This window comes from Hordeum vulgare, chromosome 4H (assembly GCF_904849725.1).
Source record: "Hordeum vulgare subsp. vulgare chromosome 4H, MorexV3_pseudomolecules_assembly, whole genome shotgun sequence".
In the NCBI taxonomy this organism is placed as follows: Eukaryota; Viridiplantae; Streptophyta; class Magnoliopsida; order Poales; family Poaceae; genus Hordeum; species Hordeum vulgare.
Window position 1 is genome coordinate 90,316,608 of NC_058521.1, and position 15,596 is coordinate 90,332,203.

Here is a 15,596-nt window from a genome sequence, read left to right on the forward strand (position 1 = left end):
AACCATTACACAAATTTTTTATCCTAAATACAATATAATATACGTACTAGATAATACTCTACCCGTCCGATTTATTAGGCCCCCTTGAATTTTGAGTCAAAATTTGCTAGTAGATTTTATATGCAAAATATAAGTCATATGTCGTGAAAAATATTGTTGAATTCGTATTTGAATGAAGTTTTCAATGGCATCATGTTTTACATATAACTCATATTTTATTACACAAATGTATCGAATTTGGACGAAGGGAGTAGTAAACATAAAGACGAGAACAACAAGCGCAATCTTAATAAAATGAGTATGAGGGTGTTTATGTAAATATCCCTTCCAACAAATTTGCAGTAATTATGACCACCAAATTAACTCGTACTTCATATCTTTTTATGAGATGGAATCTAATAGTTATCACTCAAAAATCATTTTCATAATTTTGAGTGATAAGTTTGCGCTATCCTATTGTTTGTCCATCAGATTCCTCCCAGGTATAATAATAGTAACCTTCGACTAAAGACTTGTCCTAAGGAAATCTAATTCGCTAGATTCTTTGAAATAATAGGAATCTAAAGTTATGTTTGCTTGGCATAATAGTGGATTACACTAATCACATTTATTTAATCAGACTTGTTTTATTCTTATTTTAATTAGTTTTGACAGATTTTACCATTAATTAACCACTCTATTCTTTATTTTTGGTGGCTATTTTCCACAAGAGATTATAAAAGAAGTTCCTTTTGAGAAATATTGTAAAATAAGTTAGTAAGTCACATGAACTCTTAACGCAATAATGCAGCACCTAAGGGATCGAACGTGAAAACAACTCCCACAAGGAAGGAGCCCAACAAGAAGCAGCGACCGCTCCCCTCCTCCAACATTCGCCGCCGCCGCCACCTCGTCGCCGTCGTCCTCCTTGGCAACCCCCTAACCGTAGGCTAAGCCCCTTTTAGAGCTTTCATCCACCTTCGACGGCACAGCCATGAACTCCGGCGCCACTGCCGCCGTGGCGCAGAACCGACGCACGCGCAGCCGTCCGCCGTCGGCGGCCTCCTCCCGCAAGTCAGATGACCCCTCAGCCGCTGCCGCCAACGGAAACGGGAAGGTCCCCTCCAAGCCCACCTCTCCCAACCACGTCGCGTAAGTGCCCGAACGCTTCCTCTCTTTTCTGCTGCTTTCCACCTCGATCCTGCGTTCCTGACCAAAGTATTGGCCGGGTGTTGGTTTTGTCAGAGGGGAGAGGACGGTCAAGAAGCTGCGGCTGTCGAAGGCGCTGACGATCCCGGAGGGGACGACGTTGTCAGAGGCGTGCCGGCGGATGGCAGCGAGGCGGGTCGACGCGGTGCTGCTCACCGACGTCAACGGCCTCCTCTCAGGCATTGTGACCGACAAGGTGATATGCTCTTTCTTGGAATCTTCCTTTGATGATTGCGTCGGTTGTCGTTTAGTTAGTGTTGGAAGCTTGAACGGTAGGATGCTTTTAGGTAACAGTGTACATTGCCTCTTTTGAACTTTTACTCCACACCATAAAGATTGCTTGTGTCTGCAATTTTGCATTTGCATCGAGCGACTAGAGTAAGGAACGTTTAGGTTGGAAGTTATGTCCAACTGCACAACTTTAGTTTATGACCAACAATGTGTTTGTTCAGTTTCTTGTTTAGTTGATGATGCTTCAGACTTGGAACTGTGGGAAAAATTGTCAGTGCAGTACCAATGTTTTGTAAGCTCATTTGAGTCATCTTATTCTTTGAATAACACTGTATCGAAGTGTTCAACCATATTTCTGGACTGATTCAGCAGTCTCTCTGACTGCTACATTTCAAAATGCTTATGATGTGAACGACCTGCTCTGTTTTTTCTTACCATCTGACTTATGATGTAGGACATAGCCACAAGGGTTATTGCCGAGGGGCTGCGGGTTGAGCAAACAATCATATCCAAGATCATGACACGCAGCCCTCATTACGTCACAGCTGACACACTTGCTATCGAGGCACTGCAGAAAATGGTCCAAGGTATGTTTGGCTTTAAGTTACAGTATGCTCCAACTAACCATCACTCTGAGTGGTCGATCTATTTCTGGTCGAATCAGTTGAACTCACATCCTATAACTTGTAACATGTGTTGTCTACTCTTTTGTGAAGGTAATTGTCATGATCAGTACAAATCAGTTAATTACATTGTATGTCTCTTTTCCAGTTGCCATAATTTAGTCCTTTAGAATACACAATTGACAACAAGATGGTTCAGTAGTTAAATCTGTTCCCTTGGTCAAGTCAAGATTCATTGACCCTGTATTAACTATTTTAGTCCTCCAATTTTATCTTTTCTTGCAATTTGTTAAATTTTAGCACTTTACCTTTTCAAAGTTATCTTACTTTCGTCCTTTTCTTTTTAATTCTTCTGAGGCTTTATCTTTTTTATCGGGTTTCTCACTGCTTTATTAAAAAAATATGTATGATGTGCTTTATAGGTTTAGCTGCTACATAACTTCAACCCCTGATGCATTAGCATTTGAAAGCAGTAACTCCTAACAAGATGGATTGCAATTCAAAACAAATATTCTAAATGATTACTCCCTCTGTAATCTAATATAAGTTCTATTAGATCACAGTATTACTTTACAGAGGGTGTACAAAACTAACAAAGTTTTAGTTTCTGAAAACCCTAGTGATTTATCTATACCGATACCAAAGTTAAATCAAGCGCTACGCGTCAATTGTGCGTTTTGCCACCGCCTCGCGTTTTTCTGTCCAAAGTGCACGCTTGAGTGCAATTATGCACACATTATTGCGCTAGGCATTGGCTACTGCCTAGAGCCTAGGCTTGCCTTTTTAACTATGCTGATAACAGAAACTGACATGTTAATAAAGAAGTAACAGAGGCACTAGAAGTTCTCATGTTTATTGTTATAGGGGAATCATTTGGTGTTTTTCCTTGTAGAAATTTAGAGCCACTATACTAAATCATTTAACTATGTTTATTTCTTCTGCAAAATCTTCAAAAGGTGTTTCAAATGTGGTTGCATTTCTAGTTTTCTTTAGCTTTGTGATGAGAGATGTATATGTATGTTTATGGTGATTGTGTTCATGTTCTTCACATAAAGCTTACTTCCAGAGGTGTTTGCGTCGTCTCCTAGAAGTTAATTTTTTACATTCTGGTTTTAGGGAAATTTAGACACCTTCCAGTGGTTGACAATGGTGAGGTTATTGCCATGCTCGACATTGCAAAATGCCTCTATGATGCAATATCAAGACTGGAGAAGGCAGCAGAACAAGGAAGTGCACTTGCAGCTGCTGTAGAAGGGGTTGAGCGCCAATTGGGTAGCAACTTCTCAGGTCTTGTGATTGTCCCAGCTAACTGTACTCCTTTGTTGTTACACATTGATGATACACAAGTAAGAAGTAATATAACACACGACCTACATTTGTGAATAGTTTATAATATCCATTTTTTTTAAATGAAATCCTTAATTTTCACATCATAAGACTCTGGAATTTGTAACCAAGTCTTCAAATTTGTAATGTAAAATATGCATTATTTTCTAAATAGGTTGTTCTTGTCTGCCAATTTTGTCTTGAGCTGACCAAACTGATGTGACTATTTTGTGGATACAGCTCCTTCCACTTTAATAGAAACTATAAGAGAACGGATGTTTAAACCTTCTTTGTCAACCATTATCACGGAAAGCACAAAGTACTTATCTTTTTTCTCTTGTTCATTTTTCTTGGTTATGTTTAACAACACGTTAATTGATGATGGGAGCTACCTCTTATGTCAATCTGCAGAGTAGCGATTGTTTCTCCTTCAGATCCTGTTTATGTAGCAGCCCAAAAAATGCGTGAACTACGCGTTAATTCAGTGGTTATAACTACCGGAAATTTGCTGCAAGGGATCTTTACGTAAGAATTCCCATATTTCTTTCATTAAAATTGTGTCTGTTGTTTCCCTTTTTATGTTTATTGTCGAGCTGTTAATGTATATGTTACTCCGAAATTCAGCTCAAAGGATGTGCTTATGCGTGTTGTGGCACAAAATCTTTCTCCCGAATTAACTCTAGTAGAAAAGGTATCTTCTCCAGACTGATTTCTTATTTCAAAAGGTGGCTAAGGTTTATGCAACTCATTCTGGACTTAGCGTTATTTACCATTTTGCTCAAGGTAATGACTGCACACCCTGACTGTGCCACATTGGACACGTCAATTCTGGACGCATTACATATAATGCATGATGGCAAATTCTTGCATATTCCTGTTGTTGATGGAGGTAAAACCTTTTTGTTCTCAGCCTAATAATACTAGCTGTTTGGTACTTATTGTTTTTTGTGTCTAATCTATTTTCCGATTCTCCATATCAGATGGTAGAGTTGTTGCTTGTTTGGATGTTCTGCAACTTACCCAGGCAGCTATTTCTATGGTGTGTTCCCCTCCCCTCCACCCCTCCTGTATTACTGGGATATACGGAGTAGTTGCCTGAGGAATCTCATGGTAACCTTGGTTCATCTAACATGCTCTGTCTGAAGGCTGAAGGAGGTTCTGGAGCTGCAAATGATGTGGCAAACACAATGATGCAGAAGTTCTGGGACTCTGCTCTTGCTTTGGAGCCTTCAGATGAGGAATTTGATAGCCACAGGTTGGTTGATGCATCCTTTGTGATATTTTTCCCCGCTCAAATGTGATGCTTACCTGCATGATTTCATCGCTCAGCGAAATGTCCTTAGTGATGCCGTCAGAGGTCGGAGATGGCAGGAGTAGCATTTATCCTGCTGTTGTTGGCAATTCTTTTGCCTTTAAGCTTCAAGACAAGAAGGGACGTATGCATAGGTTTACATGCGGTGGGTACACACTTCATGGTTTGACGAGAGCTAGCTGTGGTGGCAGTGTACCGACTAACAACATTTCATTACTGCAGGTTCTGAGAGTTTAGATGAGCTTGTGTCTTCTATAACACAAAGATTAGGCACTGTTGTTGAAAAGGGCCTAATTCAACTTTTGGTAAGCTTTATTTGATATATCTGTGTTTCTAAACTCTTGGCATATTGAACAGAAGACGCTAGATGACCAGTTCCTAATCCTCAATCTTGCATTTCTAATTGCTTTGATGGAACATTTTCTGTTATAATTGCAAGTAGAATCAAGGGCTTTTTCGTTTTAGAGGAAACCAAAACATAGTAATTAGTATTCCCTCTGTAAAGAAATATAAGCTTATTTTACCATCCTATCGCATTCCTATACTAGATCTAAACACTCTTATATTTCTTTACGGAGGGAGTAGTAGTATAGGAATGCGATGGGATGGTAAAATGAGCTTTGACCAGGGGCTTATTCTGTTTGGAGGATTTTCATAGGAAAAACATAGGAATGGGGATTCCAGAGGAAAGTTCCATGTGGATGCATTAGTTTTGTAGGAAACGAGCACATGAATTCCTTGGGAATACTATTCATTCCTATGGTTATGGAGGAAACTACACATCTAGTCAAAGCTACTGTCCTACCTGTATGTAGTTGCCAACTTGCCGTCACCACTGAGTATAATTTGAGTGTATTCGAGATCTACATACTCCCTCCGTCCCATAAGTGTCAAAAAACGCTCTTATATTATGGGACGGAGGGAGTAGTGTACAAAATGGTTCATGTAACTAGTGGACTAACACCAAGAACCGCCGTTAAATAACATCAGCTATCTTGAGTGGTACTGCTAGCTCGTTAGTCCCATGAATGAATGTATTCTTAGTTGTAGAGTACTCGCTCACTTGTAGTTGCAGCTACCTTAGCCTGTATTCTACACCGCATCCAAACTGCAGTAGCAATGAGATTTTGATTCTGATGTTCTATGCAGTATGACGATGATGAAGGCGATAGGGTGCTGCTTACTACAGATTCTGATCTTGCCGGTGCTGTTCTCAATGCCAAATCATCCGGATTGAAGGTATTTCATTTCTCTTAGTTAGAACCCGTTTGTCTGCTTAAAATGCTGCTATTTGCTATCACCCTCAGCACAAACATCCGGAGATTCCTTTTCCACTTTGTCACCGCCAGGTGTGTTGTCATTTGCTTGTCTCTTTTGCCTCACTGTAGTGAAACTTGGACTTGCAGGTCCTGAGGTTGCACATTGACGACTCGGAATCCAGTCCTGAAGTTACAAAGCAATCGCCGGAGCTGGTGCCTCCCCAGGAAAGTCAGCTGACACCTGTTCATTACGGACTAATGGCTGGTGCTATTGCCCTGACTGGTGTCGCGGTGGTGGTTTACTTGAGGCGCTCGAAAGTGTGAATTCTGGGAGGAACACTTAACTCCAATCCTTACCTCTGTGACTAACGTCTCTGAGAAGACTCAAAACGCCTCAGCTCTTTAGCTGGCCAAGGATGAGGAACTGAACACCTGAAAAAAGAAAAAGGAAAAGAAGGAAGAACTGAAGATCGTGTACTATACACCAGATGCACTGAAGTCCAGAAACTAATCATCTGACATCTCAAATTTTTGCATAAATGAGTTTAGTTATATACCGGGTAGGAAGCACAAAACTACGATATATATTTTCAGTTTTATTTTAGTTTCATGAATGTGGCGAAACATGTGCCTTTTATAACTCTATCTCTACCATAAATCCGGTGAGGGATTACTCTTGGGATCTGACGTACTGTTTACATATTTTCTGATATGAGGATATATTTATGTCCAGTGTGGTTGTGACTTGTCAGATTACTGTATGCATCTTATGTCTGTTCTGAAAGTTTGGTGGCAACCCAAGCACTTAGTATTTTCTTCTTGACACAATAGCATGATGATTGTTTTTCAGAAAAAGTTTTTCTGAGCTTTATTTTAAGGGGGCTGCAGTTTTTTTTCTTCACACGCGCTTCGGCTGGGCACCCGGTAATTCCCGAGACAACGCTCGAGTTTCTGAAAGAATCGTTTTGTTGCAGTTTTTTTTGCGCGCGCTTTGACTGGGCACCCGGTAATTCCCAAGACAACGCTCGAGTTTCTGAAACAATCGCTTTGTTGCAAAAAAAAAAATCCTTCCTCTTTCTGCAACAGTGGTCGTGTTATAGAAACAACAAGAGAAATAACAGACTATGCATGCGAGCGTGCGTGACCAAGCATGGATCAAGCGATCCAACGGCTGCGCGGGTGGCGGAGCTCTCCACACGATTAGCCGGTAGAGCGTTAGCGTTTTTCAAATACTAAAGCGGTGCACCGATCCATGAGGACACGCGTCACACGACTAGTGGTGGCGACGTCCCATGCTGAATCCGCCACCTGATTGTTAGACTTTTCCTTATTTTATTTTAATGTAACATCAGTTCATTGCTCCCTTTACCTTTGAGGAGACACAACCAACAGTTAGACCAATAAACAGTGGATTATGTAACACGAACGTGACAATATTGAAATGATTTTTTAATATGGTGTCCATCACTTTTTTTTAGCCGTCGTGCCCAACACTTTAGTGTCATGTGACAGCGTGCCATTGCTAGGACCTTTATCAAGTTCATTATTATTATTACTCCCTCTATCAAAAAATATTTTTTTTGACACTACCTTAGTGTCAAAAAAACAAGCTTGCTAGGTACTCACTCCATTCTTAAGTATGGTGCGCATAAGAAATTTTAAAAGTCAAAGTTCCTAATTTTTTTTACTATATTTATAGAGGAAATATCTACATCTATAATGTTACATAAATATCATTGGATAGATCATTAGACATCATTAAACATATACTTATATTATATTTGTTTGGTATTATTTTTGTTGATACTTTTCTCACTAAACTTGGTCAAGCTAAACAAGGTTTGAGTTTTAGAAAATCCTATACACACTACATTTTATGAATAGAGGGAATTTGGTATGTCGTTTTTTTATTCCTTGTTGTGGCATTCTATCTTGACAAAGAAATAAAGCAAAAGTGGAGCGATGTCAAACAAACCAGTTATGGAACTTGAAAAAGGAGAATAGTTACAAGAAAAGATCCCTGGTTTATCTACAAAATATCCTCAATTGCAATCCCAAGGTAAAACCCAAAAGTTGTTGTTATCTTTCTCCTTCCACTAACAATATCAGTGACTTTTCTACTTGTGACGCCCTCGATTTGATCGCACGTTAATCATACACGCAAATGCGTACGACCAAGCTCAAGGACTCATGGAAAGATATCACAACACAACTCTAGACACAAATAAAACATACAAGCTTCATATTACAAGCCAGGGGCCTCGGGGGGGCTAGAATACAGAAGCTCGATAAACACACGAGTCACCGGAAGCAACAAATATCTGAGTACATACATAAAACAAGAGGTGCCTTAGAGAAGGCTAGCACAAAGATACAACGATCGAACGAGGCGAGGCCTCCTGCCTGGGAACCTCCTAACTACTCCTGGTCTTCAGCGGTCTCCACGTAGTAGTAGGCACCGTCGGGGTAGCAGTCGTTGTCGGCGGGATACTCCATCTCCTGGGTTCCCTCATCTGATCACAGCAACGGATCAAGGGGACAAAGGGGGAGCAAAACAACAGTGAGTACTCATCCAAAGTACTCGCAAGACTGACATCAGAACTATGCTAAGTATGCATCAGTATCAAAGGAAGGGGTTTATATGTGGGCTGACTGCAGCAATGCGAGAATAGAGAGGGAAGGCCTAGTCCTATCGAAGACTAGCATCTTCAGGGGTCTTGTAGCAATAGACGAGAGTAGAACAGCTAACACAAATAATAGTCATATTGTTGCAGCAATATTAATATGAGGTCACGCCCAGAGATTCTCCATGCGAGGAAGCAATCCCGGAGCAACAATCTAGTTAAGTAACAGTTGTAGTTGTATAAGATCGGGGCACAACTCCAAGTCGTCCCGTAACCGTGGACACGACTATTCGAATAGTTAATTTTCATCCCTGCAGGGGTGCACCAAGTTTCCGGTCACGCTTGATAAACTCTGGCCGGACACACTTTCCTGGGTCATGCCCGGCCTCGGAACATCGACACGTCGCAGCCCCACCTAGACTCAATAGAGAGGCCAGCCCACCGATCTAAATCCTAAGCACGCAGGGGTCATGGGCCCATCACCATTTCCACTCCTGCACTATGCGAGGGCAGCCGATGTCAGTCCTAGCACCCCTTATTACAAGCGCGATGCCTATCCGGACCACTCGGGCGCGCGCCGCTCCATTGCTAACGTCTGAAGAGGTTCGGCTGATACCACGGCGCCGAGTACCCATAACTTCTCCCGCGTAACTGGTTAGTGCGAAAAGGTCTCCGACCAACCCAGATCAAATACCCAAATCCATTAACATTTCAATTAACTCATCGACACATCCACACGGGAATCCACCCGCCTAACCTTATTCAACAATGTTCCTAGTAACATGGTCAAGTAACTGTGTGGTAGTAACATCAAGGGGATCCGAGGTATCACCCTTGTTGGATTCCGAACGATGTAACCGTCAAGGTGGACTTAGAGGAATCACCCTCGAGGGTCTCACACTTGAGGGGTTGCACGACAGAGTCATTGCCGGGAGTGGTGAAGGAGGAATCACCCTTCATAACCACGACCGACTAGCTGCACTACAGAGATATCATCATGAGTACTTCGCGAGGTGTCACCCTCGGTACCCAATAGTAGCCCTGCAACGTCGTACAAATAAGGAGGGTGTAAGTGTTGTGTCGGGTCTTGGCTCGTCGATCACGGATCGAGACTTGATAGAAAATCGCGCGGGAGGGGGGGGGGGTAACTGGACTAAGGGTCGGAGGGGATGACTGCTCCACCTATACTAAGCAGTTTTAAGGTGCAGTACTGAAAGTAGCAGTTCATCAAAATTAGGCTATGCATCAGATATAGGAGCTAACTACAAGAGTAACAAAATTCTAATGCAAGCATGGGGAAGAAATAAATGGGCGATATAGGAATGATCAAGGGGGGTTTGCTTGCCTTGTTGCTCTGCGGTAAGGTTGGTCGTCAGGTGGGTAGTCGTAGCCCGCAGCAGCGTCAGTATCGGGGTCTATCGATAAGAAGAGGGGGAGGAAACAATAAATATAAACACACATGCAACACTAAGCATGACATGACAGTATGCAGGGCTAGGCATAAGCTAACGCAGTATCATCCGTCATAGACGGATTGGGAAAATATCAGATAATATTTCCCGGGTGTGTGGCTACTACCGGTCAAGACGAAAACGATGGAAAAATTCCATGTTTGCTATGCTAGGGACGTGTAACAGACTAACGGATAGCGTATCCGAGTTCGTCTCGTTTTTCTTATCAACTTTCATGTATAAATTATTTTCATTTGACTTACAGTTTATTTTATACTAATTTTTAAAGTTTTATTAATATTCCGAAATTAAACAGATCAAATTTAAATCAAAAAAATAATTATGACATCATCACTGCATCAGCAGCCAACAGCGTGGCTAACTGTTCAAACTGACCAATGGGCCCAGCTGTCATAGACTCATTTTTAAACCAGTGTTAATTTAATCCAATCAGGTTTAATTAACAGGGTGGGGACCACTTGTCAATGAGACATTAGGGTTTAATTAATTATTTTCTTAATCTAATTATGTAGTTAGTCCACTGACACGGGGACCACTTGTCATACCCACAAGGGGGGTCCGGCCCCATGTGTCATTGACTAAACCAGGTCCAGTCAGCAGGTTGACCTGGTCAACAGGTCAACGGGGCCGGCCTGGCCCACAGGCCAGTGACCCTGGCAGTGGCCCCTACCCGACCACGTAGGCAGCGGTGCCGTCCGGTCACCGGAGGAGCTCCGGCGAGCACGAGAGAGGTGGGCGAGGCTCGGATTTCGCGTGTGATGCACCAAATCAAAGCCATTCTTGGTGCGTTCGCGAGATGGCGTCGTCGCCGCTCCATTCCAGCCATCGGGGGCTATTGTGGTGGCCGGTGCTGAGTGCTACGTCGACGACGGCGGAAGAAAGTTCGGGCGACCATGGCACCGAGCAAACCAGGATGAAAATGAGCTAGCTACCGCACAGGATTGAAGCAGGAGACGACCCGGAGCACGACCGTGGCATGCACCACAACCACGGATCACCAAGCCTAAGCCACCATGCCTCCCACGCGATCGGGGCCGCCCGTCCGCACCTGAGCTGCGAGCTTCGCCCATGAACACCGCAACTCCCTTTGCGTGGTGTCGGCTGGCATGAGCTAGCGAAGACGAGCGTTGCGTCACGCTGGCGGTGGGATAACGAGCGCGTGGGGGTGGCATGGTGGGCTTCACGAGCGTGTGCGCGTCCATTGATGGGGCGGCGGCAACTTGGTATGGATCAGCCAAATCTGGCCACGGACGGTGCGGTACGCCTCACCGGCGAGGCACGGGCGCGTTTGCTGCGTCTTGCATGGCAGTCGGTGGCCGGTGGGCAAGGCCCGGCATGACACCTCCAGTGGCCATCTTCGAGAAGATCTTGACCGTCCGGGCGCCCTCGTCATCGGGCGCGTGTCTGGCGTGCTCCTCGCAGATCTAAACTGGAGGCCATGGCGGGGCATCAGAGGGGCCAACTTAAGGAGGCCGACTGGAGGGATGGGTGGTCTACCCACCCGTCATCAGCGTGGGGGTGTGCCGGTTGAGGTCTCGCATCGCGCCACCCCTTCCTCTTTCCCCTAGTCTGGTTGCCTCCGGCTCCATCTGTCAAGGCATGTCGGCGGTGGCGGCTCCGACGCTGCTAGGAGTCTGTTCACGGTGGAGATTAACTGCTTTGGGAGGCCGATGGGGGTGTCGGGTGGTAGAGCAGCGACTCTACGGTGGGAGTTGCGGTGTTTGTGGGCGGAGCTAGCAGCTCGGGGACGGACTGGCGGCCCCGGTCGCGTGGGCGGTAGGCTGGCTCAAGCTTGGCGATTCGTGGCGGTGGTGCGGCAGGTCTCTCGACCTGGCACACCCAGATCGAAGGTGGAACGGTATGCTGGGGTGAAATCCTTGTCTGACCATGGTCAGACCGATGGTGGTGGCGTCTGCGGGTGTCATCTTCTTGTAGTCTCTGTCGTGGTCTCTCCCGATCCTCATGTTGCCCGAGATAAAAATCTTGGTCCTTTGGATCAGGTGGTGGTGGCACTATGATGTCATGCCTTTCCTGAAGGCACTATTTTGGGGCTCATACTTCGTCAACGGACAGTTGTGTTCTTCATGGTGGCTTGTTCTCGGTAGAGGGCTCCGTCATCTTCATAGTGATACTTCTTGTACGTATGTTGTTCGCTTTGAGTTAGCTTAGCCGCTCTTCATCATATTTGTATCTTGATTTGGGTGTGTGCGTTTGGGTGTTGTGTTGTATGGTTGGGATGTATGAGATTCATTGCTTTATGTATAAAGTGGGACGAAAGTCATTTTTTGTTAGACTCTCTAGAAGAACAAAGAAAATATACCATTTGCAGAGTTGGGCTATGAAGACCAAAGCCACTGTATATGATGAGTTAAGTCGAGTGACCGTAAATGAGAGCATCTCCAAGAGCAATAGTCAAATTTGAGCCACATATGCCGGACATGTTAGTGAACAACAGGGGGTCAAGCCTCATTTGACCTCTCCTCTTTTTTTGTCCCCTTTAAGCAATTTTTTGAATACTAGCAAGATATAGATTAAAGATAGAAACAAATAGTTCAAATTTTAAATACATAACTCAAACATAAATATTATTCTCCGTGCATAGTTCAAATGTACACTTTAGATGATGACACAAATCTAATGACTTTCATAATTGATCCACAAATGACCCACAAGATCATTGAGTAGTTGTTGATGCAGTTCTCGATCTCGAAGTTGTCGATGATCTCCAAAAAATTTGCAACATGCTCTGCCTCTTGCTTCGGGAGATAACATGTTCTCCATGATTCTCAAAAATAACATTAGTACACCCATCCTCCGCAATCATATTTTGCAAGATCACACAAGAAATCATCACCTCGGCTCCTGCGTAGCGGGCGTGTCTGGCAGCCCCATATTTGTGTCACACTTGGGGTAAGTTTGGGCAGTTCAGACAATCAAACAAATAAAGGACATTTGGGAAGACCCGTTATGGTAGATTTGCGGTGGTTCGAACAGTTCAGACAAAATGGGCGTTTGGAAAGGCCCGTAGGGCCGATATTTTTTAACCAAATATGGGTTGGGTATGAGGACTATCCTTGGAGATGCTCTAATCATTCCTTTTCTATTCATATTTTCTCTAATTCATACATTGTAAATTGACACAGAATTCATGCATGAATCAGGAAATTCCGAGCTCCTTAATTTGTATAATTGCTACTCCAGTTCGTTGTAGTTTTTGGACAAGAAAGCGTTGCACAATTCTTTGCATGTCCATTTCCACCATCTCATCCTAGATTTAGTGGCTCCAGGACAACAGTACCAACAAACTACTCGCTCTATTCCTAAATATAAGTTTTTTTAATTTTTTTTACTAAGCAACTACATAAGGAGCAAAATAAATGAATTCATATTCTAAAGTATGTCTATATACATCCGTATGTAATCTATTAATGAAACTTGTAAAAAGATTTATATTTAGGAACGGAGAGAGTATAATGCAAAAGGTGGAGTTTGCTGTCATTCATTATTACTCTGATTTAGTATCATTGATTGACCCATTATGGATGTACTCCTTGTGACATCCTTATGACAACGAGAGATACACTGCTGCACCGGTGGTGGTGGGACGAAAGCTGAGACACCAGATTTATACCACTCCAATTGGGAGTTTGTTGCCATTCATTACAAACTATATTTTTTATTTTTCTTTTGAAAACCAGCATCGCCCCCAATTCCATTTACTGGTAATGAAACCAAATCCAGGAAAAGCTGAAAGGAAAAGCTAGGAGTATCCGGTGCTGGGCGGCTAGGAGTATTCTTCAAGCTCTCGATTCAAGAGAAAAAATAAAGTTAAGTGTCGGCTGTTTCTTGTGCATGAAACCTAGCTAGGAGAGAAGCTACTTCCTCGTGAGCACAAAATTAAGCACGGAGAGGTTTCTTGGTTCAATGGCAACGGCACGACAAGAGGAGTATGACACAAGCTACTACCTTAGCTTACACATGAACCAAAAAAGGGCACGCATAACAAACAGGTAGAGATCTAGAGATACGGGAGATGTGCAAGGGTTACCGAGAATTTTATACGGACGCAAACGTGGGTGCGAAACAAGCTATGATGCTGTTTTTCGACTCTTTTTTTTTTTCTCTAAGCTCCCTATCCGGGTCTCTTGAGTCTTTAGGTGGTGAGGAATAAGAGCATCTACAACCGGACTGCAAAAATCTGGCTTCCTATACGCCCGCGAACGCGTCCGGATACGTCCACGAACGCATCCGGACAGCCTTTCATATTTCGTTCCATGAATCCACATACCTTATATCCGGACTCTCAAATTCATACAAAGTCATGCACATCGATTATCCGATAATGCAGGTAAATTAAATGTTGGTACCTAACATAAAAAGTATTTACATCAATTTAATTTGAAGGGCACAATCAATCATCTCCTCTTTGATTTTCATTATGAGTCCACATATGGTCCACCAAATCATTGAGTAGTTGCGTGTGCACGTGATAATCTCGAAGATTCTGATGTATATGCAGAAAATTCATAAGCTCCATTGCATCTTAATCTTGAGGGTTTCAATTCGTTGTTTGGGCTACACCATCATCCTCATCCTCGATCATCAAATTATGCAAAATAACACAACATGTCATCACGTGCCACAAAATTTTTTGTTCCCACATCATTGCAGCCCCACGAACAATCCTCAACGCGCTTGCAGCACTCCAAAAGCCCTTGTCACATACTTCGTAGCGGATTCATGTATTGTTGCAAAGTGCTTTTGTTTTCTACCATGTGGTTCGGGTTTTTTTATAAAGGGTTTTTATTACTTAAATTTTTTAAGCATTACACCGACCTCTGCATAATTAGGATGCACACAACCACAGTTCGGAAAACCAAAAAAATTGAAACAGCAATCGACGTAATACAATCTAGTAGAAGTAAGTCGTCGTCGTCTATGGAGGGCCTATCCGTAGATCACGCTGTCATCCATGTGGGATAAAAATATCCCTTGCCACTTCCTTCAATCGCATAGAAGCCTCTATAAAAAGGTCGCGAAACTCCGTCCGCTGTAATATGGACCACGAACGTAGTATATCTGTGCAACGAAAGATAACCTGCAGACGAGAATAATTTTTATCATTAAAAACCTTGTCATTTGTACTTAGTCATAGCGACCATATAACGACAAGCACTCCTGCCCATAAAATGGTTTTAAACTTAGTATCTATCCGGACTAATCAGTTACAAAAAATATTGGCTACTGAAGTAGGTGGATACAAGTTGGAAGCCATATGAATAGCTGACCAAATAGATCGTGCAAACTGGCAATCAAAGAATAAGTGTTTTATTGTCTCTTCTTGAGGACAAAATACATATTTCGTGTCGCCATGCCAGTTTGGTTTGACTAGGTTATCTTTAGTTAAAATGACCCATTTCCGAAGATACCACGCAAATACCTTTAGTTTTAGTGGAACCTTCATTCACCATATTTTTTTGTTATTATCGACTGACACTTCAGCCTGAGTCAGCGCCCTATACATGGAATCGACCGAGAATTTCCCATTCTCACATAGATTC

At 43.1% G+C, this 15,596-nt stretch overlaps 1 protein-coding gene across 1 annotated transcript; it reads left to right on the plus strand.

Moving 5' to 3' along the window:
• The first annotated feature begins 800 nt into the window (after positions 1 to 800).
• Positions 801 to 6,671, plus strand: LOC123447976 (CBS domain-containing protein CBSCBSPB3-like). Its single transcript, XM_045124729.1, has 14 exons — positions 801 to 1,131; positions 1,225 to 1,384; positions 1,874 to 2,006; positions 3,159 to 3,329; positions 3,609 to 3,687; positions 3,780 to 3,893; positions 3,993 to 4,059; positions 4,152 to 4,257; positions 4,349 to 4,407; positions 4,514 to 4,623; positions 4,698 to 4,825; positions 4,903 to 4,985; positions 5,830 to 5,919; positions 6,087 to 6,671. Exons 1-14 carry the CDS (start codon positions 974 to 976, stop codon positions 6,261 to 6,263), a joined length of 1,635 nt encoding a protein of 544 aa, XP_044980664.1. The 5' UTR covers positions 801 to 973; the 3' UTR covers positions 6,264 to 6,671.
• Positions 6,672 to 15,596: the final 8,925 nt, after the last annotated feature.

Excerpts from the sequence above, each read along its gene's own strand:
- LOC123447976 (XM_045124729.1), top strand. The coding sequence starts at position 974 with ATGAACTCCGGCGCCACTGCCGCCGTGGCGCAGAACCGACGCACGCGC. Across the intron at positions 3,330-3,608 it reads ATTGGGTAGCAACTTCTCAG|CTCCTTCCACTTTAATAGAA; the intron begins GTCTTGTGATTG and ends TTGTGGATACAG. Across the intron at positions 5,920-6,086 it reads CCAAATCATCCGGATTGAAG|GTCCTGAGGTTGCACATTGA; the intron begins GTATTTCATTTC and ends TTGGACTTGCAG.